The sequence below is a fragment of the Heloderma suspectum genome, chromosome 5 (assembly GCF_057233095.1).
Source record: "Heloderma suspectum isolate Gila_16-S chromosome 5, 16-S_ref, whole genome shotgun sequence".
In the NCBI taxonomy this organism is placed as follows: Eukaryota; Metazoa; Chordata; class Lepidosauria; order Squamata; family Helodermatidae; genus Heloderma; species Heloderma suspectum.
The window spans coordinates 95,179,009-95,205,756 of record NC_139462.1 but is presented as its reverse complement, the minus strand read 5'-3'; the positions used below and the strand labels follow the sequence as shown (position 1 = coordinate 95,205,756).

Here is a 26,748-nt window from a genome sequence, read left to right as displayed (position 1 = left end):
GAGAGAGAGAGAGAGAGAGAGAGAGAGACAGAATACATGTACAAAGGCACTTTATTGTAACTTTATGTATTCCACAGTTATGTCCCAGCACTGCTACTAGCCTTCTGGAGATCCCTAGCACAAATTAAACACTGAGTGATGACAAATGGCTTAATAAATTTGTTAGTCTTTTAAGATGCCACAGGGCTCTTATTTCTCTAGAATAAACTTGCACAGATACCCCGCTGGAATGAGTAGATTTAGCTCCATAACAAAATGATTATTGTTAGGTATGATTTCTAAATGTGATCTGTATTCCTGGCACCCGATTCTCCTCCTTGTAAGGTTTTACACTTCTAAATTTCATTGACTATAGTTCCATTGCTTTCCAACACAATATGCAAGATGGTCCCATTGATTCCATGTTAGATATTAGCATACTAATTATATTACAAAAACACTTAAACTATAATTGCAAATTGTAAGACCCAAACCATGAAAAGTATGACACTAAAAACAGAAAAAATCTCATTAAAATATTCTCATTAAAAACAATTCTCTACTGAGTGCCTTTATTTACACCAATAGAGCAGTAGGGGGAGAGAACTATATGTAGTAATACTACCATTTACAAGGTATTTTGCATGCAACTATCTAACACCAACTATATTTTGTTTAGAGTTTTATTACACACTGTTACAAAATCATAGCATGAGAGAATAGAATTATTTCAAGATGCTTCAAGAAAGAAACATTTTCACTTTAGATTGCAATCCTGTTCACACTTACTTGGGAGTAAGCCCTATTAAACTCAGTAGGACTAACTTGTGAGTAAGCATGCATAGGATTGCATTGCACTTATAAGAAATTTACACTGTGGATAAAATATCTAAAAAAAAAGAGTTTTACATATATTAAAGGACAGGATGCCCATCTTGTCTGCAATGCTGTGATGATTCTAGGTCCATGGATGAACAATTCTGAGGAAAAGAAAAAAAATATTTACATAATATGTAGCAAGTTACATAACATTATTTCAACTGTTCCCTTTTTTAAATTAAGGGTGCAATCCTATGCATGTTTAGACAGAAGTAAGTCCAGCTCCCAGCATTCCCCAGCCAGCTTGGCTGGTTGGGGAATGCTGGGAGTTGTAGGACTTATTTCTATCTAAACATGCATAGGGTTGCGTCCTAAGTGACTTAAAATTGTTACAAGCTTGCTAAAGGATAGAAACACTTTCAGTATTGGGTGATGAAGTCCATTTCAGAAGTCATTGTTTAGTTCGAATGCAGTGTCACAGAAGTGACCCTGTAACCTCCTGAAATTTCCTAAAAGAGCCTTTCTGCCATCAGAGGTGCAACCCACCCAACAGCAGTGTCTTGACTAGAAGTGGCTTCAGGTGTCTCAATTATCCCCTGATTAGCTGGTGCTGTTTGTGCATATGGAGGATCCAGCTCTGCCATCGGATGGAGAGGGCAAACCTCTCACCTCCTCCTAAACTATACCACCAATGTCAAAGAAGCTGTGGGTGAAGCCCGATGAGCCTGGAAAACCAAGAACCTTGAGGATACAGAGACCATTGGTTTTTGAACCCTGTGATCTCAGTCCCCAAACTATGTAACATTCACCCTTACCCTCAGGGTGCCTTCGTACAATCTGACCTATAATGCAGAAGGAGTAAGTTACTGTGAAATTTAATAGTCTGATTCTGAAAAATCATCGCAGTAGTAGTGCTGAGAGCATTACTGGCCCAATGTGATGCATGAGTCAAGTTGTACCATGGCATGGTGAATATTACTACTAAAATATTTCTAACTGTTTATAAGAGCCACTGTGATGGCTTTTACGTTATGGCTGAAACATAAATTGAACATTCTTCCATGTTAAGGAGTGATGGTGCCGTTCAGCATAATCAGCGCCATATTTTAACCCATGCTATATATCCCATACCTGATGGCACAACAGTACATCTTGTCAATGGTGACAATTTCCAGTGCATCACTTACTGACCCTGTTCTACCAGCATGATATTGCAGGTTACTCATGACTCATTCCATGCAATAGGTCATGATTTGAGATTAGCTAAGTAGTACCCAGGTTCCATTCTAAAACACTTGGCTGTCAGGATACTTTGGGTCTAAAGTTGTTGGTTTGTGCCTTATGGCAGTGAGTTACCTCAGATATCTCATTTGATCTAGGATATTGAGTAACCCATATCCATCTGCTTGTTGAAACTCTCGTCCAATAGGATACTTAGGTATAATTTTTCTTTTAAAAATTCATGTTGATTCCATGGTTAACCAAATCTTATTCATACAATTTTCCATTGTAAACGACAGCCCTATAGCTTCTCTTTGTAAAAATGTGGATTTTGGCATATTTGTGTAAATGTAAAACAGACTTTGGATATTCATTCTGAGTGAAAAATTAAGATGAATACCATTTTAACGAAAAGTAGCTGATCTCCTTCCATTGCGTGGCTGGAAAAGAAATGTCAGAGATGTAGTGAGTATCTTTCTGAATGCTTTTAAATAATTTGTACCCTTAAGGTGTAAGAAAACTTGATGTTGATTCCAAAATACTTAACCATTTCTGCAAATTGGTTACATAAGGAATCTGCTATGTTAGACATTGATGGTCAGCTTTGTCTCTTTCAGCATGAGCTGAAAGGAAAGCAGAAAAGGCTGAGTAGAATTCATACCTTGAATATCTGTGATCTATGTCTTAATTAGACCAGCACACAGACTGGAATGCTGGCTAGACATATATAAAATTAATGAACTATCTCTGGTTCATTGACCTAATACATGCAGAAGGATGTGTAGTGAAAAGGTAGGGGCCTCCAGCTGGAGCAGGAATAAGACAGGTGGATGATCCACTCACAGGTAGTCACAAGTAGTACAGCAGGAATTATCAGGTATGTGGTCGATTCTATCTACTCTCCTTGCTTATCATTGCTCTTTCAGCAAATGTTTCTGTCATGCTGGAAGAACAGCATTTCAGTACTGCACCCTCCCTCAAGAAGTCTTATTAGATCTGCCCTCCCAGCGAAGGGCTTTATTTGCTCAAATCCTCCCGCTCCAGCCCTGTATGTTCTGTCTACTGTGTGCGCGCATATATATATATATATATATATATATATGGTTGGATCCAGGCTCTTTCTTCCATTGATGGAAAGGCTCTACTCCTGGAATGTGCCTCTGCCAAATTTGGGGGGATCCTCCTGCACAACAGTTCATCCATTCAACAGAGTCCTCCGACACTGTGTATAGCATTTTCAGGGGGCTGAAGGGGTTGCCATAGAGAAAAGGGCCTGGGGAAGTCTACTTCCACCTGCCCAGTTGCTTGCGCCTACATCTGGATCCAACCCATAGTAAATAAGGAAGGGTTCTTGGTTCCATTTTTCACCAGCCAGACATTTCCATGAATGAAACGAAGTTACACACTTCAAGGAGAGACAACCATTGTTCTCAGGTTTTGATGTCAGATTGAATTGTCCTGCAGCTGCATATGAGAAAGCAAGAACATCCTAAATTTACTGCTGGCATTACAAATTCAAAGGTGGGTCATAAGGATGATACATTTGGTTGCATTATCTACCATCCCACTATTGGTGGCTGTAATTATAAACCAACCCAAAGACTGTTATTGAAGCAACGTTCTCCCAGCTGCATTTGCTGCAGTTTATTTTCTAATATACCAGTGAGTTTGAAACAAACAAAAATCTACATACCCTGAAGATAAAGTATCCCCTACTTTGAATTCCTCCAGGTATTTGAAGTTCTTCCTGAAAAGAGAATAGATTTCAAATAACACATACTTGAGTGGGCAGAGAGATATATTGCAACCCAACTTAAATATACATTAAAAATTCCATATGATTTGGGATAATTTTTTTAACCCAATATTCTGGAGTATGAAATGCTGGAAAATGAGGATTCTTGTACTACTTGCACAACTATGAACTTACTCAAATCTATGTACACTACCAAGTGTGGAATCAGATTGCAGAATGGGAATGATAATATATATGAGAGGTGGTGTGGTGTCGTGGCTCAGAGCGTGGGCTGTGAAGTTCAAATCTCCGTTTGGCCATGAACCCATTAAGTGGCCTTGGGAAAGTCACTATTGTATTATGGTCTAATTACATGCTACACCCAAACTACTGTAATGATACCACGATGGTCTGTTTTTGTAGAAAGCAACATGCCAGCCAGCCTATTTTCCTAGTTCGTAAAATGACATTAAACCAGAGTTTCCAGGTTTGGAACTCTGGTTTAATGGAAACCAGGATCTTTGGGCTGAAGCCCATGTGCAAGGAGAGGAGAGGAGGGGTGAGGAGGAGCACCCATCCACTATGCTCATTCCCAGCTTCATAAACCATGATTCATGAAGCCTTGAACAACTGTCTGAATGCAGCCAATGTCTGTGAAGCACTTTAAAGAAAAAATATTATATGAAGGCTAAAACAATTAGTACATCTAAATTCTTCGTATTCTTAACACATATTAACAGTATTGTTAATATGAACAGTATATAGATCAATGGAACCCTTTTTCAAATACACGTTCAGCTGTGAGAGCTTTGGGCAAATCACTGTCCCTCAGCTTAACCCTACCTACAATAAGCCAAGCTGCTTTGACGAACTGTATGAAACAAATACACATTCAAGAACAAGAATCAAGAATACAGATGGCACTTCAAGATGCATACTTCTCCCTGTGCCACCAATGCCAGACATGAAGAGGGGGGAAAGCGTCACTAGGAAAGAGCACAAAGGGTTTGACAGAATGGAAGAAACTGCTTAACACAGAATCAGATGCATAGGAATTCAAGCCAAATAAACAGGCACATGACGTAAAGTGAATGTTAAGAACTGGAAAATATATGAAATTGCCTTGTAGCAGGTCAGACTCTTTCTCTCTTTAGTCAAGTTGTCTACTATGGACTGACAGTGGCTTTCCAGGGTTTCAGGCAGAGGTCTTTCCCATCAACTGCATGCGAAGTATGTTCTCTACCACTGAGCTGTGGTCCCTCTCCCTTACTTTTACACATTTTTCCATGCTGTTGATTTTTAACATTTTCATATGTTATATTTATAATAGAAGTCTTCCCAACTTTGCAGAACGCCACAGAAGAATCACATGAGAATGGAAAGAACGTAATTCTTAGTATTTCAATAACTTCTGCTGCATTCACAGGCAAGAAAAAAGTTCAAATAAGCACAACATCATTAGAGCTTTTTTTGCCATACAGGTTCAGACATTGATCCTTCTATTATCCTTTGAACCATGTCACCTACATTTTCCACTTCCTTGTTGCGGTTGGTGTCATTTGGATTCTCTAACTATAACAAAAATATAAAACATCTGTGTAAATAAAATTGATGTGAAAAATCCTTCTGATATATTTTTCCAGCCTTATTGAAGCTTTTAGTTTCCCTCAAGATTTCATTTGGATTTTGCTTTATGTAAACTCCAGTGACAACTTAGGGCCAAATCAGATGCAGATTTGCTGCAGTTCAGATATTTAACCTACTTGACACATACGCTTTCTGAAACTTTGCCCTCCAGCAGCTATTAGCTCTGTGGGCTGGGTGGAGGAAGTAAGGTAAGACAGGAACCATGTCTATACTTTTATGCACTTCCCACCCCCACCCCTGTGAAGTTAATAGCAGCATTGGGGGTGGGATTTTCATCAGAATCGTGGCTGGGCAAGGAATGGTTAAACCTCTGCTCCTTGCATACTCTGGTCCTAATGAAGATCAGCCCCTCTGTGCCTGGTAACTTAAAAAACAAAAACAAACAAACAAACCCTAGACATGGTTACTAACCACATTATTAAAGTAACGTCTGGTTTGGCCCAAAGTATGGAGTCAGCAACACAGCACTTGTGGGTACCACAACACCACCAGACAACTCCCTAGGTACTGGCAAGACCCGCTGCCCCTATTTTGTATTCTTCCTTTCCCCTGAATGGGCCCCATGTCACAGCTGTTTTGTGGTGGTGCCCACAACAGTTTATCAGATTTCCAAATGTGCCCATAGGCCCAAAAAGGTTGGGGATGCCTGTCCTAAGTTAAAGAATGCCTCTATATTTAACTCAACAATTGTCCTGGATCTGAAAGCCCCTATCCCAATGAAAACCCTAGTTGGCTTTAAGTATGGTTAATGCTGTTAACTGCAGATAAGGTGCGGGGTGTGTATTAATTTTTCCCCAAGAGGGAAGGTAGAGTGGGGCATATGTTCCTGCAGGCTGAGGCTCCTAACCTCTTAATAATGGTTAACACTGACCCAGTGTTACATCAGCCCTCTGCAATATTAGTCCCAAGATTCCCAGAAGTTAAGAAGCACATAGCTGCAAAATCTTAAGCACTTTTACAAAGTTAGGGATATATTTCAAGCAAAAAGTGAAATTCAAATATTCATCGAATGCATTATGTAAAGGGCGTAAGAATGGATTTTTTGTTGTTGACGTGCTGAAGATTATGCTATAAAAAGATCTGACATCTTGAATTAATAATAGAATTTCAAATACATCTGAAATCTCTTACTATTTCCTAACAGTGCACTGCAGGTTCATTTATATTCAATTGTTAAAGCATCTCAACCATCTTGTCTGGATTCCATTTTATTCCTCTTTAGTCAGACAGATACAGAGGTCTTTACAGTTTCTGCTAAGCTATCTGCTATCTGCTTTTTATTTAACTGCTTCCAAACAAATGTTCAATAATCTCAGATTGTGATAGTGTTAAGTATGTAGGGCAGGTTACATCTTTTTCTTTCTAAAGTGGCAAAAGAAGTTCTGCAGTATTTATTAGTAGGTTACATGCAAATTCTTTGTTCTGATCTCTCTCTTTTTTTGCCCTTTAAGGCAAGTGATGAGGTGTTGGATAGTTCATCTTTAATTATCTTTTGAATACCTCAGAGGATAGACCTAACTGAATCTGATACTTCAAATGCAGAGGAAGAAGGAAAAAGTTATTCACAGAAAACACATTCTGAAGTTTAATCAAATGAGCAACATCTTAAACATCAGTAGAATATGGCATATTCTACCTGTTCTAATGCTCTTACGCCTTGGGAGGCCAGCTGGCTCTGGAGAAGAACTGCTGCAAAATCAACCCTGCTGAGTGGCCAATCCTGTTATTTCTGCCCACCCACCCCAACCTGGAAGACTGTCATCAACACCTTCTGAGCATGCTCCGAGCTGAGCTACTAGCAGAGGTGATTGTCACCCAACAGGCACTGCTTGGGAGAGTAGTGAGGGCGGGCCCATTTCTCTTTTCTTCTGCCTCTGTTTTAAGCTGTGGTGAGAAGGTAGGTTTGACATGGGGGCTTCTAGTGCCATGGTGTCCCCCAGTGTCATCTGCTTTTATTATATCATCATGTGCTGGTGTGGTATCAAGCACCAGTCCTTATTGATTCTGCATCTCTCACGACTGTGTTCTTGGTTCTGAGAGTTTAGTTACTCTTTACCTTGTCATTGATATTGATGCGGTCTTTAGGCTCATTGGGCACTTGTGAGGACTAATGTTAGGTCCTTTTGGCCTCATTTTAAACCCAGTGAGAGGCTCTACCTGGTTAGAGTGTCCTGGGATAGCCTAGTCCTATTCTTTTTGGCTCCTTCTGGCTCTAGGGTGGATTTGTTTGCTTTAATACATGTCCCAATTTTTTGTATATTGGATGCTGGGACTGGGAGTATAAGAGTGTATATTTTTGACTAAAGTATGTGTCATATGTTGTATTATCCCCTTGTTATTTATTGAAATGTCATGCTTCATGAAATGTTCCGAAATTTTAATTGGTACAGAATGACATCATTAGGAGAGTGATTGTTGTTGTTGTTCAGTCGTGTCTGACTCTTCGTGACCCCATGGACCATAGCACGCCAGGCCTTCCTATCCTGCGCTCTCTCCCAGAGTGTGCTCAAGTTCATATTCATTGCATCGGTGATGCTATCTAGCCATCTCATCCTCTGCCGTCCCCTTCTCCTTTTGCCTTCAGTCTTTCCCAGCATCAGGGTCTTTTCCAGAGAGTTTTCTCTTCGCATTAGGTGGCCAAAATATTTGAGCTTCAGCTTCAGTATCTGTCCTTCCAATGAGCACTCAGGGTTGATTTCCTTTAGGATGGACTGATTTGACCTCCTTGCAGTCCAGGGCACTCGTAAGAGTCTTCTCCAGCACCACAGTTCGAAAGCATCAATTCTTCGGCGCTCAGCCTTCCTTATAGTCCAGCTCTCACAGCCATACATTACTACTGGGAAAACCATAGCTTTGATTAGACGGACCTTTGTCGGCAAGGTGATGTCTCTGCTTCTTACTATGCTGTCTAGGTTGGCCATAGCTTTCCTCCCAAGGAGCAAGCATCTTTTAATTTCATAGCTACAGTCACCGTCTGCGGTGATCTTGGAGCACAAGAAAGTAAAATCTGTCACTGCTTCCATTTCTTCCCCTTCTATATGCCAGGAAGTGATGGGGCCAGATGCCATGATCTTCGTTTGTTTAATGTTGAGTTTCAAACCAGCTTTTGCACTCTCCTCTTTCACCCTCAACAAGAGGATCTTGAGATCCTCTTCACTTTCTGCCATTAGGGTGGTATCGTCTGCATATCGGAGGTTGTTGATAATTCTCCCAGCAATCTTAATTCCGACCTCTGATTCATCCAACCCGGCATTTCTCATGATGTACTCTGCATATAAGTTAAATAAGCAGGGTGACAATATGCAGCCTTGTCGTACTCCTTTCCCAATTTTGAACCAATCGGTTGTTCCATGTCTGGTTCTTACTGTTGCTTCTTGACCCTCGTACAGGTTTCTCAGGAGACAGGTAAGGTGGTCTGGTACTCCCATCACTTTAAGAATTTGCCACAGTTTGTTGTGATCCACACAATCAAAGGCTTTAGCGTAGTCAATGAAGCAGAAATAGACGTTTTTCTGGAATTCTCTTGCTTTCTCCATGATGCAGCGAATGTTGGCAATTTGATCTCTAGTTCCTCTGCCTCTTCGAAACCCAGCTTGTACTTCCGGTAGTTCTCGGTTCGCATACTGCTGAAGCCTAGCTTGTAGGATTTTGAGCATCACCTTGCTGGCATGTGAAATGAGCGCAATTGTGCGGTACTTTGAACACTCTTTGGCGTTGCCCTTCTTTGGAATTGGAATGTAAACTGACCTTTTCCAGTCTTGCGGCCATTGTTGAGTGTTCCAAATTTGTTGGCATATTGAATGCAGCACTTTAACAACATCATCTTTTAGGATTTTAAATAGCTCAGCTGGAATACGGTCATCTCCACTAGCTTTGTTGTTAGTAATGCTTCCTAAGGCCCACTTGACTTCACTTTCTAGGATGTCCGGCTCAAGTTCAGTGACCGCACTATCATGGCTATCAGGGACATTCAGGTCTTTCCTGTATAGTTCTTCTGTGTATTCTTTCCACCTCTTCTTAATCTCATCTGCTTCTGTTAGGTCCCTGCCTTCTTTGTCCTTTATCATGCCCGTCTTTGCACAAAACGTTCCCTTGATATCTCTGATTTTCTTGAAGAGATCTCTAGTCTTTCCCATTCTGTTGTTTTCCTCGATTTCTTTGCATTGTTCATATAAGAAGGCCTTCTTGTCTCTCCTTGCTATTCTCTGGAACTCTGCATTCAGTTGGATATATCTTCCCCTTTCTCCCTTGCTTTTCGCTTCCCTTCTTTCCTCAGCTACTTGTCAAGCCTCATCAGACAGCCACTTGGCTTTCTTGCATTTCTTTTTCTTTGGGATGGATTGAGTTGCTGCCTCCTGAACAATGTTACGGACCTCCATCCATAGTTCCTCAGGCACTCTGTCTATCAGGTCTAATCCCTGAAATCTATTCCTCACCTCCACTGTGTATTCATAAGGGATATGATTTAGGTCATACCTGAATGGTTTAGTGGTTTTCCCTACGTTCTTCAATTTAAGCCGAAATTTTGCAACAAGAAGCTCATGATCTGAGCCACAGTCAGCTCCAGGTCTTGTTTTTACTGACTGTATAGAGCTTCTCCATCTTTGGCTGCAAAGGATATAATCAATCTGATTTCGATATTGACCATCTGGTGATGTCCATGTGTAGAGTCGTCTCCTGTGCTGTTTGCTATGATCAGCGTGTTCTCTTGGCAAAATTCTATTAGCCTTTGTCCTGCTTCATTTTGTACACCAAGGCCATGCTTGCCTGTTATCCCGGTGATTTCTTGACTTCCTACTTTAGCATTCCAATCCCCTATGATGAAGAGGACATCTTTTTTTGGTGTTAGTTCTAGAAGGTGTTGTAGGTCTTCATAGAACCGATCAACCTCAGCTTCTTCGGCATCAGTGGTTGGGGCATAGACTTGAATTACTGTGATGTTGAATGGTTTGCCTTGGATTCGTACTGAGATCATTCTATCGTTTTTAAGATTGTACCCCAGTACTGCTTTTCCCACCTTTTTGTTGACTATGAGTGCTACTCCATTTCTTCTAAGGGATTCTTGCCCACAGTAGTAGATATGATGGTCACCTGAATTAAATTCGCCCATTCCTGTCCATTTTAGTTCGCTGATTCCCAAGATGTCGATGTTCAATCTTGCCATCTCATGTTTGACCACCTCCAACTTACCTTGATTCATTGATCTGACATTCCAGGTTCCTAAACAATATTGTTCTTTACAGCATCGGATTTTCTTTTCACCCCTCCTTGTGAACGTATCACAAGGAGAGTGATTGGACTTGGTTAACTGGAATATGTTACTCCACCTGTGTTGATTTTCACTGGCGACCTATTTGTTCCCAAGTTCAATTTAAGCTGTTAGTTTTAATCCTTAAAGTCCTAAGAGAGCAATCCTATCGGCCTTAGACAGCACCTGGGGGCTATAGGATATTTTGGTTTCCCAGATCCAAGGTCAGAGACAGCACTCCAACCTCTGAAGGGGGGAATCTGCACTCAGAACCACGCTGGCTGCCTTCTGAGGTCAGGAAACTGACCTCAGAAGGTAAGGAATGGGGGCGTTTTGGTGGGCGGGGAGGAGACAGGAGAGGCCAGGATATGAGCTGTCCTGAGGACTTCCCAGCCTCCTTCTCTCCCCCTCCAAAATGCCCCAGCTAGATAAAAAAGCCTGTCTAGTGAAAATACAGAGAAAGAGAACAGGGAGGCAAAGACTGTCTTTGCCATGCCTCCTGCTCTGCATTGGATGATCTAAGCCTCTGAGTTCAGAGGCATCTGATCTCTGAGGGCGTAAACAGTAGGATTGCGCCCTAAATGGCTTGGGACCTAGATACCTCAGAGACTGCCTTCTCCCATATGTATTGCCCTGTGCACCTCAGCCATGGCCATGCTCTGGGTGCCTCTGCCTAATTTTTATTGATTATAGTTTGTTTTGATATCATTTCAAAAGAGCTTCCTTTAGGAAAGAAAAAGCAAATATTAAAGTGAAGTGAGATTAAAAACAAAATGCCTTAATTATTATAGCAACCAATTGATAAGCATTCTTGTTCAGAAAATAAAAAATGAGAAACTTGAAAGAAATTTGATTTCTATGATTTAGTAATCATTTAATATGATTTAAATCAGCTTTTTGGGGGGCTGGAGATTTTAAATCAAGAAGAAAAACATGATTTTCAATCAGCTACTCTGGTTCCTTTACTTTTAAAAATGAAAGGAATTCCACTTTTCAATTACTGGATTTTTATGCATAAAATAATAGGGTTGAATACCTTATCAATGAAGAGCTGATTTTATGCAGCTATTGACTTGGAAGAACAGCTAAGGATAGATTTGTCAGTAATATATACTAAAGTTTTTTTTCACAATGAAGCCAATGGCCTTTAAAAAAATCTCTATCCAGTCCAATGCCCGATAGTATGCTATTGATTGTTCCCAGTGGACCCTGCAAAACTGCATCAGAGTCTCTTTCAAGTTAACATTTTGCTTCAAGAAAATCTGGTAACTATTCAACACTGTAGTAAATATGTCCAATTAGTGCAAGAAATTGAGAGGATACTGAAAAACAATTTCTTATATAAAAATCTGACAAAGGTTGCAGTTCTATACCCACTGACCTCGGAGGAAGCCTCATTGAAGAGACCAGGACTTACTTCTGCGTAAACATGTACAGGATTGCAATGTTAATTGATCTGATAACTATTAAAAGTGCACTGTCATGCTTAGATTGCATAAACCAATAAAAGGGAGGAGAAATGGCTCCCCTTGCCAAAAAAAGACACAAGTAATGCACCGGATAGTGGTAAAAACACAATAATATTGATAATTTATTTTTTATTTTTATTTTTTATTGCATTTATATCCCGCCTTTTTTCCTGTTGCAAGGAACCCAAGGCAGCTTACATGATCCTCCTCCTCTCCATTTTATCCTCACAACAACCCTGTGAGGTAGGTTGGGCTGAGAGTCTGTGACTGGCCCAAAGTCACCCAGTGAGCTTCCATGGCTGAGTGGGGACTAGAACCCAGATCGCTGGGCTCCCAGTCCAACACTCTAGCCACTACACCACACTGGCTCTCCTATTTAATCCTATTTAATGGTATTCTAAAATTTGCCAGTTGAGACTACCATTTCACCATGCCAGAAAAGGACTGTCTGTTCTCCTGGAATGTAATATGGTGAGATCCACTGCCCGTTTGTTGGTTTGGGAATGCCTAACACATAAGACTGGAGTGACCCAGCTAGGCTGCAAAACTGAACACATCAATGAGGAAGTAAGCCTAGTTACTGAACTAGGTAGGGCTTTCTCTGGCTTAAGCTTGTTTGGAGTTGGGTTATTACCGAGTTTTAAGAACAAAAGACGTTTCAGCTGAACCTTTCCTCTGAAGCTGTCCATAATGTTCCCAATTAATTAATTTATTTCTCTCATAACTGTAAATATGAAAAGAAAACCTGAAACAAAATGGAAAATTGGTACGAAAACCCATGTCCTTGTTTTTGCTTTTCCAAGTGTCAAGAGTGCTATGACAGGGTACTGATTTCCCACAAATTACACATTCAGGCAGAATTTTTATCATTGTTATCACTGTTGGTTCACCACTGCTAGCACCTGCCTCTTTTACCTGCCCATGGCATTCCTACATACTGGCAGGGATCAATCATGGGTGCAAGAGGGATAATTGTGTCTTGTGCAGCAGTGATGCCAGGATCATACATCTCATCCTATAAGCTACTGTGCTGATAGAGTGGCTGATAGGACTGGGCCTTTGGACAGTATTGTTAAGGTAATTAATTTCAGCCAGGATACCACAACACCTAGCTTAACCATTTAGAAGGAAAGACAGTACAGTTACTTATGTATACAAAGTTATCTATTATTAGATTTTCCCTTTCATGTAACTTTTTAAAATGCCATATATCAACATACACTTTAACTCTTCTGAAGAAAAGAAAAAGTATGCAAAATATCATACTTTCAAGAAATATGAAAAGTGCAGTAATGTGATGACATTGGGTTGGATCCAGACTAGGTGAGTCATGCTTTAGGCCCATTGAAACTAACAGCTCAAGTTAATCACAACTAACCTAAGTCCCATTGATTTCAGTGGAGCTAAGGCTGAAATCCTTAACACACTTACTAAAGAGTAAGCCCCACTGAACACAGTGGGACTTACCTTTTAGTAATTAAGCATAGGATTGCACTGCAAAGCATGATCCAACCCAGTAAAATGATCGAGGAAAAATAAATACGGCATGAGAGTTTTTTTAAAGGAAATAATAAGGCACATGAAGGGAATGCTAGTGTGCATAATTAAAAAGTTACATACGTCCACTTTGTATCTCTTCAGTCTCCTCTCATGCAGTTGAGGAATAAGTTGCAGCAAAGGATGCAGGACAGACGACTGAGAGGACATGAATATAGACACATGAACAACAATGAAATCCTGGCCTCAGGATGTGAAAACAAAACAAAACCCCTTTACTGTAGAACTGACTAATAAACAGAACATGCAAAGCAAAGGATGGAAGACACTTGATGGGGCAATATTTTTAGACATTTTCAGAGCTACTTCTGATGTTGCAGTTTCCTTCTTAGATGTATACACCTTAAGTCTCATTGTGTCAAATGTTCTCATGCCTGTTTTTGTTTGCTAGTTTGACACGGGTATGCATGCAGAACAGCTTCCAAGGGGATGCACTAACTGGAGAAGCCTGAGTGCTCACTGCTAAGGGCCATCTCCCATCTTGACCGCATAGGCATGAAATAAAAGAACTATCTTAGGAATATGGAAAAATCTTATGATCTCCGGACAAGAGAATTTCACAAACCTGGACCAGGAAGAACCAACAGCATAATCTGAAGTATCCAGGCATCACTCAGTCAAAAGGAAGAACATGTCTCACCTTTCACTAATCAAGGAGCAGTGCCCCTTTGATCCCATGCAACACCTTGTGATTTATATAACACTGTTGAGAAGATTTCCATAGTACAGGATACACACTACAAGGAAAAACCACAGGCTGAAGCTTCACAGTGAAGCCAAAATGTTTGACAACGAAGGCTTTGATCATCCAATATGCCACAACAGTTAGGAGACACACAGCCCCCGGGCAGCTTTTCATGGCTCTGTACTGCTAAAAAGCAGGGGTTAGTTTCTGACTACAATTGATACATCCATTCCTGGGTTTCTCAGTGCTTAGCTCCTATTCTTCATTCTTTAGTCTTTGCCTGCTTGCATTCTGCTCTGTTGCTTTCCCTCCTCAGGTTACCTCAAGGCTAAACTTCTGTTGTCCCACTGCTCAACTGCTAGCCAGAACAGGCCACTTTACAGGTGCTCCAATATGCAAGTAGAATTCTAGACGGGCCTGTTGGTGGTCAGGGTGTTTGATATCACTGAATTGCACTATACATACAGAAGAAATTTCTTGTTTCTCATTGATATTTTTATTTATATTTTTGTTAAAATGATGTAAAGCATTTCATGCAGCAAATGTGCACAAAGCAATGTAAACGTTATTCACAAAAGGTATTATTGCAGAATTGTCACCATTGTACCAGTGGGGCTCAAAGCAAAATACCAAAACTTAAAACAAATCCCATTGTTCAATAGTCCTATAATGAGGTAAGCACAGTTCTAATATCAAAAGATTTACACAGAATACTCAAATAGTATGAGAAATCAAAATCCCCCCCGCCTTATTTAGTGCACCTTTTTCCATTTCCTTGCATTCCTAGAGGTACATAAACATGATGGGGCTGTAATAAGATGGGCATCATAGAAATAAACCTCTATGGGAACTTGATTTCTTAGGTCACAAAGCAGCTATTAAGGTGCTTGGCAAATTCACAGCAGTTACGTTGCCTTTAGCTACAAGGTAGTATTTCTTTCTTGCTTTATGACATTCTAATATATTCATTCCATTGCCCATGATGACGTAAACAACAGCAGCAACAAATGTGGAACATCATATGTTATGAAACTAACATAAGCCAATACAAATAGCACCAGAGTTAGATGCATGACAAATGACACATATATATGTATGACAAATAATGGTATTTGGTGGACTTTAAAAGTAGGACCTGATTAAAACACTTGTTTTCCCTGTATGTTTATACATAGGATATTGGATGTATTATTTGTTTATGATGAAACCCAAAACAGAAATTAGCATAATCCTGAAGAAACATTATTACAGAATTTATCAATATTTGTAGCTTAAATCCATAATAAATATGAATCAGAATATCATTTTAGAGGAATAACACTGATTTAGATGGATATCCACCCTCAGTAAAACTTTAAGATTATCCCAGATATGACCTTAGTCAGTAGCAGAGATGGTTTTCACCCATTTCCTTCCTTTAAAAAAAAAAAAACATATATGCAAGTTTTCTTAAATGTTGTACTTTTGCCTTTGTCAGACTTAGGTGCAATCTGCTTTTTTAGTTAGACTATAACCAAGATTTTTTCATTAATGAGTTATATCTAAATAACTAATTAATGGATTATTATCTCTACTTGGAGGGGTTAAATGAAATCCTAATAATAATAAGAAGAAGTTGATTTTGGATACAAGTGTTTACTCACAGGGAAAGGGGCAGTTCAACTTACCAGAACATTTGAGTTGCCTGTGTCATGGGTCTTAGAATAATGAAATAAGAACTGTTCAAAGAAATTAAAAGTGGATTTTACTTTGAGACAGATTAATGTGTTATGACTTTCTACATAGGTATAAAACAATGAAACAGACAGATGGGAAAACTTACTCTTTTGGTGTTGTCCTTTTCATCGAACTCCTGTGGAAATAATTGGCACAGATATTTAACAACAGAGCATGGATCATTTGTGGAAACAAAACACAGTAGTACAGTACTTACTGTTGCTGTTTTTTAAATATGTTTGCAATTGTTGATTTGAAATTGGAATCCTAAGTACATATGAGTAATCCTCATTAAACTGAATGGGATTTACTTCTGAGTAAACATGGATTGGATTGCACCATTAATGCTATTGAGATGTTTTCTGTCTATTTCCTCTCCAACTGCTACATCATTTTATGCTTTTATTACTACAGCGTTCTCTATTTGCTCACTACATTTGGTTCAGAAGTCTGAATTTACATGGAATATGCCAGCTCCTTTGCATAGCCAAAACAATAGACTTAGACATGGTGTTTTGCAAAATATTTCTAGATTGTTAAGACACAATTTCATTTTAAGGATGCATTATTGAAACACAATACTCTATCTAATACACTGGCAATGTGTCACTGTGTCTTATACATCCCTTATTGATGTAGCCTGTTAAGGAAGTTTCACTTTCAGTTTCTGGCAGCATGCGATGGCTGGAAGATGGCATGTTTTCTCAGAGAATTGTACCACTTTTCATAATAACTACAAGGTAAAGTAGAATTATAATATGAAATGTTTCAGAAACCATTGTAAAATACATTTTGGAACAAAGAAAGATTTGGTGCTAGTAATTACTGGTTTGTACCTAAGGCTCTGAGTACTCCATTCTTAAAAACAAATAATAATCTTGTGCCAATGGTCACATTCACACAAAACCATGGTTTAGCATGATGTACATGAACAGGAATGAGCTGCAAGGAGCTTTGGATTCACATGCTCCCCTCTCCTCCTTCTGGGCAGCCAAAAGGAGGGGGGTTTTTTGGAAGCTTCCACTTCTAGTTAACCACAGCTCCCATTTCAGACAACACAGGAAGCTGTGATTAACCATGGTTAATTTAAACAAGCCAGCTTCAGAAACCATGGTTTGAAATTGGCTTATTTTAAACTAACTATAGAACTGTTGGCATATTTTAAACTACAGGGATAGAAACTTCTTTTTTAAAAACATGTAAGCTTAGATAGTCTGACTTGAGCAAAGTGGCCCAACTTCCCACTATCCTGTCACTTTTACCCAACAGAAGAATTACTGAATTTAAACATGAAGTAATACATTGATTCCCAACTACAAAACATGTATAGATTAGAAATCACCAATTCTGTTCTGTAATTTAGCACAGTTTCTGATCTAGAAGACTCTCCAGAGCAAGATGGCAGATGGCTTTACATCTGTACCATTTATCAGACCTTGAGCAGTAATTTTGCTAGTCTGTGGATGGCCTTGGAGCAATCCCTGCCAGGGAAGCACACAGCTGAGATAGTAATTGTATGTAATGCACTGCCCTATACAAGGTATGCAGGCAATCAAGTTTCAGAAATTTAGTATAATGCCATTACCTGAGCTTTCTGTAGAAGTTCCAGAACCATAAAGCAAAGATCTTCCAACACGTTAGATGACTAAAGGCAAGGAAACAGAGTCTCAGGCATGTGATTACTGAACTGATAACACCTTCCTTGACAAATTTGGATGTATCTGACCTTTTTATAATGGACTGACCTGAGGCGGAGTATCCCTGGCCAGGTAAGCAGAACACACATCATCTATCTGTAAAATATTGACAAGTGAGCAGAATTAGCAAGGAGCTGAACTGAAAATATAAAAGGAAGTTGAGCTTTATGTGAGCTTCCATCATTTTCAATGTTAAGATGACAGTCAATAAAGCTTAAGGGCCAGCAAACTTGATACCCCTTCCTGGAGAGGAGTTCCAGCCAGGTTTGTGATGTACTTTAAGGAAACAACTTAGGGCTGGCTCAAGCATTTTGGCACCAGCAACAGAAAATTTGGCAACACCAATTCATGTGTATTGGGGCCACCACTGTAAGCTTATAAGCTGATACCTGCTGCGCACTCCACATCTGAGAGGCCGCTTCTGTATTAAAATCTTAGGGCTAAATTAAACGTTCTTCAAATCGTGCATAACAGAGCTATGCATAATTGATTATTTACTTCAGTGTAAGCACATATGCCCAGATTTGGATCAGGACTATGGCACTCCAGGAGGTTTCCCCACTCCTGTTTTGTCCATCACCCACCCTGGGGGGGGGGGGGGTTAAAAAAAGAAAACCATCTCCATTGATTCCAATGGAGACATATTTTCTTTTTTTAACAACCCCCCCCAAGGAGGGGGTAGAAGTTCAGGATGAAAATGGGAGGGGTGAAAACTTAAAACCCCCTCTCAGAGCGCCACAGTCCCAATATGTCATAAATTACACTGAGTAAATAATCCAGTGAAGAGTGTTTAGTTTGGCCCTTAAGGTATGGTAGGAGGTTATTTGCCTGATGATGATCCCTCCCACCTTTCCTGATCTGAAACTGAGTTACTCACTGAAGCTTGTCCAATAGGCCTGTGCTGCCATCTTTAGGGGAGAATAAAACAGCATGAAACTGCTGAGGTAACACATCAAAATGTTCTACTGATACTTTGTGAACAGTCACTGTAGTGCAGAACCTCTTTCAGGCCAAGAAAAGCTTTTGGGGGCTGCATTCCAGTAGTGGATGGAGCCAAAGGCAAAAGGAGTGGCAGCAAAATACCACATTTTAGTTTAAAGCTCTTGCGGCCTGCAACTAAGAATTAGGATAGACATTCCAAGCTTTTACAATGGGGAAAAAACAGCCCCAAAGCCAGGAAACCACCAAACAATTGGTGGTTGGGAGAAAGGGGCATGGTCATCTGGGGAATCCTGGTGGGCCAGAACAGGACCCCAAAGAGCCAGATTTGGCCCTGGGCCTGAGGATCTGCACCCTGCTTTAACAAAATTATCACTGTCTGCATTTCTTGACTTCCATTCCCCTCTGATTTCACTGCTAACATTTTTTTTGTTCTCTCTACACCCTTGGGTATGTATATGTATATATCTGTTAACTCAAGATATCATGAAGTGCATCTGGTGAAGTGGGTTCTGAACCATGAAAAGTTATGCCATAATACATTTCTTAGTATTTAAGGTGCCACAAGGTTCTTCGTTATTCCTGAGGGGAGAACAATTGCTCCTTCCTCTGCTGTGCAATCTTTTCCGAAGGCATTGCTCCCACACCCCATAGATTTGCAGTGGCTATAGCACTTCTGCTTCCCCTAGCTCTTAACCATGTCCTTATGGTTATTAGCGGTTATGTATCCTGGGGGGGCGGTACTGTGGCTTAGTTATTGTTTTGAACCTTGGCAGCTCCTGTAGAGCTGGGAGTTGCAACAGCGGGTGGAGCTTCTGCTAAGTTCTTCACTTCTGTGTGTGATAAATAAAGAACAGTTGTGTTTGAGGCCCGCTGATTCTTACAGTCAGTCCCTCTACCTATACAACATTAGCACTCTCAGCACACTGCAAGCTTCCCTTCACAGCATCCTGATGCTGAATTGCAGAAACATCCCTTTGCAGAAGTCTATCAACAGATACGGGCAATAGGCTCTGTTTCTCCACGAGCACAACAGCATTGTCTGGTTTGTTCTATGATACAGAAAAACAACATATCTTGACTTCTTTATGCTTGTTCCTTTACATGTGATCATTTAATGGATATTGCCAACTTATTTTCAAACATTCAATACATTTTAGGGGCTAGATATAAATGAGAAACACACAAATGCACACAAAATTTGAAATTCTTGGGATATTAGCAAAAGCTTGTGGTCCACATCAATGTTTATATGGAGTGTTCAAAATAAATTGCTTATCCATGTCCTACAAGAATCTTTAATTGTTAATCCTACCTTTGTTATATAAACAATACAAATGGCACTGTCATACCAATGTCAAAACTAAATAATAACAAAACAAGGAACATAGGCATATTGCTCTCTACCTCATTCCACAACTGCAAGTTTTGTTCTCCTTGTAGAACATGGGATGCCATTGGTGCACCTGCAAATAAAAAGGAATTCCCTGTTTCAAAGCCATAAAAGTTGCTATTTATATTACTCATTACACAGAGATCTCTGTGTGTGACCATGCGAGTGAGAATAAATGAATATTGCAAATAAGAAAACAGTGCTATGATTTAACACATTAGCACCAAAAGCAACAGATGCTGCATACACAATAGCACTCCCATTGAACTCCATTGCAGACATCAGACACACTCCCCCCAAAACTGCAGCTACACAGTGAAATCAAACCAGAGTATGAGATCATGGTAGTATTTTTACAGAGTTCCCATTCATTTCAGTGGGGCTTGTACAAGAAATCTTAATGGATTATACCCATAATCACAATCCAGCAGAGCTATGTGAACCTGGCAGTGCTATCCCATGCATGTTCACCCAGAAGTAAGCCCCAGAGAATTCAATGAGACTTATTCCAGATAAGTGTGTATAGGACTGAAGCCTGAGTTCCACTGAATTCAATGGAACTTAAGCATTCCTGACCCTGTCCTGCATTGCAACACTCCTGATTATAAATTGTAAAACACTAATACTTGCTTTTTAACCACTGATCTTATCATGGCGACATTAAATCAAAATAAAATAAATGTTCTGCTTGTCTGCAATTTTTGCTGTTGCCTAAAAACGCAACGTTTAACTAGATGTATTTGGTGGCAGATTTTTTCTTCTAAATCTGTCCTGTCAAAAGGACTTTGTCCTTTTCTGAATTATACTTGGTCAGGTATTATTAACAACTATTTTGATGATCAGAGACACTAAATTTGTTGTTGTTCAGTCGTTCAGTCATATCCGACTCTTCATGACCCCATGGACCATAGCACGCCAGGCCTTCCTGTCCTGCGCTCTCTCCCGGAGTGTGCTCAAGTTCATATTCATTGCATTGGTGATGCTATCTAGCCACCTCATCCTCTGCCGTCCCCTTCTCCTTTTGCCTTCAGTCTTTCCCAGCATCAGAGTCTTTTCCAGGGAGTTTTCTCTTCGTGTTAGGTGGCCAAAATATTTGAGCTTCAGCTTCAGTATCTGTCCTTCCAATGAGCACTCAGGGTTGATTTCCTTTAGGATGGACTGATTTGACCTCCTTGCAGTCCAGGGGACTCGTAAGAGTCTTCTCCAGCACCACAGTTCGAAAGCATCAATTCTTCAGCGCTCAGCCTTCCTTATAGTCCAGCTCTCACAGCCATATGTTACTACTGGGAAAACCATAGCTCTGATTAGATGGACCTTTGTCAGCAAGGTGATGTCTCTGCTTCTTACTATGCTGTCTAGGTTTGCCATAGCTTTCCTCCCAAGGAGCAAGCGTCTTTTAATTTCATGGATACAGTCACCGTCTGCGGTGATCTTGGAGCCCAAGAAAATAAAATCTGTCACTGCTTCCATTTCTTCCCCTTCTATATGCCAGGAAGTGATGGGGCCAGATGCCATGATCTTCGTTTTTTTAATGTTGAGTTTCAAACCAGCTTTTGCACTCTCCTCTTTCACCCTCAACAAGAGGCTCTTTAGATCCTCTTCGCTATCTGCCATTAGAGACACTAAATGCCTATGCCTAAATAATATGTATTTTCACTTCTGTCTGTCTCTCTCTCTCTCTCTCTCTCTCTCTCTCACACACACACACACACACACCACTTTTGGGCACATTTTCAAAACAGTAAGATTTATCAGCCAGTCAGTTGAAAGGGATAGCTGAAATTTTGCTTATTTTTATACTGGGATATTTGAATCCACAGACTGTGAACATTTCTGCATGAGGCTTTTATTGTATGCTCATGATTGATCATTCAGAACTGGTCATTCATGGAAGTTTGTGGGTCCTTTACACGAAGTTGTTAACCTCCAGGGCATCTCCCATGCTTTCTGACCTTTATTCCATTTTTTTTAAAAAATGGAGATAATGCAGCAAGGAACGTTAATCTGCTATATCAGCTCCGTGTAATTGAGCAGTATAGTGGCTAGTGGCTGTATAATGAAACATATAGAACTTGCAGACAAAGGAAGTCCCCGAATCAAAATACGTGTCCACCCACATAAAGGAGAGGAGCTTAATCCCGCAAAGAATCCGGAAGCAAAAGCCCAGTAAAAGTACGGGATTTTAGGCTCATGTAGAAAAGCTCTGTATTCCCCTTGTGAATGGAAATGGTAAGTCAGAACTGCTTTCCTCACTGCCCTGGAAGGCTAAACAACAACACCATACACAGATATAACAAGCCACACTTGTGGTGACACAATTTTTATTCCGTGGTCCATCTGATATACAGTGAAGGTCAATTGGATGTTTGGCTACATAAAGAATGCAAGTATCTTGGTATAGTATGGTCCAGTTTCCCTTAAAACCAATGCACATGAGACCTCACCCTTGCCTAATTTCCCTCTGAAAGTTTGAGGTTGGCTTGCTTTTTTGTAAATCACTTCGGGACTCCTTTTGGTTGTGTGAAGCAATATATAAATTTAATTAACTAAACTTAAAGGATGATAGCTGCTAAGAAAGGGGAGTGCAGAGGTTCAGGGTGAAGACAGAAAAGAAGGGGAGGAAGAGAAGAAATAGTAACAGTTTAGAAGACATCTCTGATATATTGAGAGCTTGACATAGAATTAGAAAAAACAAAAAGGAAATGTTCTAAAAGTATAGGATTATTTCAAATTGTCACTAATTCCACTTAATTTTCAGTACTCTGATCATTAACCCTGTTAAATTCCACATAAAGTGAAAGGTAGACTTTGATTCAATGTATCCAACAAGAATACCCATGGCCTGTTTTAGGGTTATGTGAGGGTTGTTAATCCTCACATAACCCATGGGCCCCAGGTTCGGATGACATGACAAACTGCGGCTTGAATATTCAAAATGGCTGCCTGCATGTGCTGCAACCCACTGTGGCTTAAATAAGCCGCAGTGGGTTGTTGCACATGCGGGCAGCCATTTTGGCTGCCCACCAAATAAGCCGCAGTGGGCGGTTTGATTGTGCAGACCAGCCCATTGTCTCAGCAAATGCATGTACCCAAAACCACATTTGCTGAGATAATAAAAATGAAGCCGGGGTGGGGGCACCTGGAGAGCAGAATTAGGGGTAGGAGAGAGGAGGGCTTAATCCCTCCCTAGCAAGTCCTCCCCTGCAAATGTCCCCCTCCCCTCTGGCACTTTTCTCCAATCAGGGTTTGGAGCCCAATTAGGCAAAAAATGACAGCGGCCTAGAAGGCATTTGTGAGAAAAATTTAATGGGTGGGGGAAGGATTAACCTACTCTCCTGCCTGTTAATTATCCCCTGAAAATTGCTCCCCCTTCATTAGCATTACTAGGAAAATACAGAATTGGCAGCATCCAATTACACCCTTATTCTTAAAAACCACAGGCTTTATCCACTTGCTACCTAGGAATATAAAATCCAAGAAATGTGCATTCTGAAATAGCTTTCTAGGCAGAATAGCTCTCTATCAACAATAAAGTGTATTAACTATTTCTCATCATATCAGTGGGAGTATATGCAGGCTAACACGAAAAAATACCTAGATATAGGTATTTTAATTACAGTGAAATACTGGCCTGGTGCACATGTCACCCAGAATTTTTTAATTGCTGCCCAATCACTCCTGCTGCAGGAGTTCCTGTTTCACACATCATGGCAAACAACCCAGGGATGGAGAGTAACTGAAGTTAACACTGTTCCATATTAGCCTATGATGTCTATATTCTTTATTGCTATGCAGATCACTGTCTCATGCAAACATGCCTAAGGAATTCTTTAAAATTACCATTTATATAGTGCCATCACTGTATTCTGAATGTAAAATCTAGTGCAAATATTTATGCATTAATACCTTTTCAAACAATTATATTTGGGTATAAGAATTCTCTATGATTCAAATTGCCTACAGAAGCTACATGTTTCTTTTAAAATGTATTTTAGAAGATAGCTAGGTGCTTTCCCATCAGGAGGGGTATTTTAGAGAAAATGGCAGAATATATGTAAACAAGGTTCTTCATGGGTCTGGACTCTTATTGCCATTGTGGATATATACCTAATGCTAACTCATGTGGCAAGGGATCTTCACTGGCACTGAATCAGAAAAAAAATCTTCACAAAGATATATCTGGGATGTTTACAATATAATCCCACACATGTAAATCCCACCATGGCCAAGGGGCTTTCCCCCAGCAATATAGGATTGCAGCCTTAGTAGCTTTCAATGTTGCAAAGTGCACTCAAGTCCTAAAACGAAGGACAGAATGGAAACATTCCTTTATATTTTGGTGGCACATGATTTATACTGTGCTCTTATACAGCAGCTCTTGCTGACTGGACTAAGTTGAAAAAATTATACTGTAATTACCATTTCCCCTTTCTCTATGCTTATTTGGATGTTAAAGTAGGTTTTAAGTATGGGTATTTCTTGACTTTTGGAGTTATGTAGCAAGTAATAAAAGTTAATCTATGCTATATATGAAGCTTTCATGTAATTTTATTTTGTGCATGTTGACTGGTACTATCATGGACATACACAGTCAGTTTAAATCTCATTCAAGTCAACAGAATATATAAACAGCTGCATTAAGGATTACAGTCATAACCTTGTCACTATTCCCATACTTCTTTTGTAAACTCACTGAAACAGACATTTTTTCCTAACTTTAGTGTACACAATCCCTTTGAACCTCAATAGTAGTAGCAACAGCAGTAAGTTCTGTTTGGTACAGAAGACTTTTTCTCGTCCCTCCGCACCCCCCTCCCCGCTAGGGTCAGAGTTAAGAGACATCAAATAGAAATGGCAATTCCTTTTTCTCTAGGATGTTCTAATTATGTCCATTTAAATTAAAAGTGTTTATTTAAAAATTAAATGAAGTTAGTACTAGTAAACAGCAGCAACAGTAAATCTGTTTGGTACAGACTATTTTCCTCACTTTTGTTACACCAAATTCTGTAGCTGAAAGAGTAATACCACGTAACAGAAACTCTCCTACATTTACTTCAGATTAGTTAAATTGCCGTAGATACCATGTGTCTCATTTTAATTTATATTCTAAGCCTACCACCAGCACTGTACTGAATATTTGATTAATGTGGACCACTTTGAGAGACAAGTTTTATTCTGTAAAGTAGACTAAAATATAATGCATAAAAATGCTGGTTTTCTTTTCACAATCCATTCTGTTTTTTAGAGACATTCAACCCAACTCCAACTGTTTTTTGTAGGGAGTAAAACCTTTGCATTTGAGGTGACATTCGATGGCTGGAATTACACTGGAATGAGGCAGGATTTTAAAACCTTATGTTCTCCTTACAGTATGTTGGTAGATAGTAGCTGCCAGATTTGACATAGCCTTTGGGACCATTGGTAACCCGACTTAGTTGGTAACCCGACTTAGCTCCTTTTTAAGTCAAAAGACAAAAAAATGAATTAAAAAAGATAAAATCAATTGGAAATACAACATAGATAAAATGTCCTCTTTTGCAAGACCAAACTCAGTTGGTGTAAAATTATGCTAGCTTTTGAGTTTCACAGAACTCATTAGGCACAATTATAAGATAATTTCAGTTAAGAAACATTCACATAAGAAAATGTCAGGTTTTCATAAAGTAAACTGGATTCCAGCCTGGATCACCCACCCGCTTTTTTCCACTCACAACATTTCTGTGCCTCTCAACCGCTGCCTGACAAGCATCTATCTGCGTGGTAGGGGACAGCCATATATGGGGATGTCTGCATAACCTGTGGCTGTTAAAGGCACAGAGTTGTCTGTCAATAAAGAAAGGGGGGGAGGGGCTTACCGCAAGTGACTAAAAAGGTTTGCCTTGCTAATCGTGCTGGATGTATAAAGTTGGAAACGCTGAAAACGGAATATGGTTTTTATTTTAAAAACAAAACAACACAGAGCTAAGGAGGGAGGGCAAGAGAGAGCGAGAGCGCGCGCGCGCGTGTTGGAAGAAGGAAGCTACTACTGTGAGAAAGTCAGTGAACACAAGCATTTTACAGACGCCCGAAGAGAGCAAGGCAAGAAAGGTAACAGCCAGCGGAGACAGTGGATCTGCGGCCCTCGTGACAGAGCGGGCGACCCGTCACAGAAGCGAGCGCTTGGGCGGGTAAAGCACGCGCGGAGGGGAAGGGAGAGCCCCCCGGGAAGGGGGAGGAGGCGGGCAGAGCCCCTCTCGGCCCTTACCTTTGCACGAGCCCACCCAAAGGGCGAGGAGGAAGAGGAGCACGCCCCAGGGGGTTCCCGAGCCAGGCTGCAGCTTCCTCCGGCTTGGGTGGCAGGTGCTGCTGCTGCTGCTGCCGCCGCCGCCGCCGCCCTGGCCCAAAGCGGGCGGCGCTCTCCGGCAAGCGCTGGCCCTTTGCATGGCCAATTCGTGCGGCAGCGTTTCTTTCCTCAGCCTCGGCGCGCGCGCTTTTCCCGCCGCTCTGCTCCCGCCTTGAAATTCCCAGTCAGCGGAGCTCGCGCGCTTTTAAATCTCCCGGACCTGAGGAAGGCGGCGGCAGCCTGACTCAGGCAGGCCGCGTCATTCCCGCGCCCCCCGCGCGCAAGCTCCCCTCCCTCCGGTCCTTCTTCGGCAGCCGCTCC

At 40.5% G+C, this 26,748-nt stretch overlaps 1 protein-coding gene across 6 annotated transcripts; it reads right to left on the bottom strand.

Moving 5' to 3' along the window:
* Nucleotides 1-34: 34 nt before the first annotated feature.
* On the bottom strand, nucleotides 35-26,748 carry NMU (neuromedin U). Of its 6 annotated transcripts, XM_084860305.1 has the most exons (11): nucleotides 26,350-26,661; nucleotides 20,120-20,178; nucleotides 17,822-17,869; nucleotides 17,662-17,721; nucleotides 16,183-16,212; nucleotides 16,028-16,078; nucleotides 13,739-13,813; nucleotides 5,282-5,326; nucleotides 3,713-3,766; nucleotides 2,420-2,459; nucleotides 35-959 (listed from the first exon to the last, which is right to left on the bottom strand). In XM_084860305.1, the coding sequence occupies exons 1-10, from the start codon at nucleotides 26,525-26,527 to the stop codon at nucleotides 2,424-2,426; spliced, it is 636 nt and encodes a 211-aa protein (XP_084716431.1). In that variant the 5' UTR covers nucleotides 26,528-26,661; the 3' UTR covers nucleotides 35-959; nucleotides 2,420-2,423. The 6 variants fall into 6 exon arrangements, with proteins under 6 accessions (XP_084716431.1, XP_084716434.1, XP_084716437.1 ...); XM_084860308.1 differs by lacking the exon at nucleotides 5,282-5,326 and having other exon boundaries at nucleotides 26,350-26,748; XM_084860309.1 differs by lacking the exon at nucleotides 13,739-13,813 and having other exon boundaries at nucleotides 521-959; nucleotides 26,350-26,602.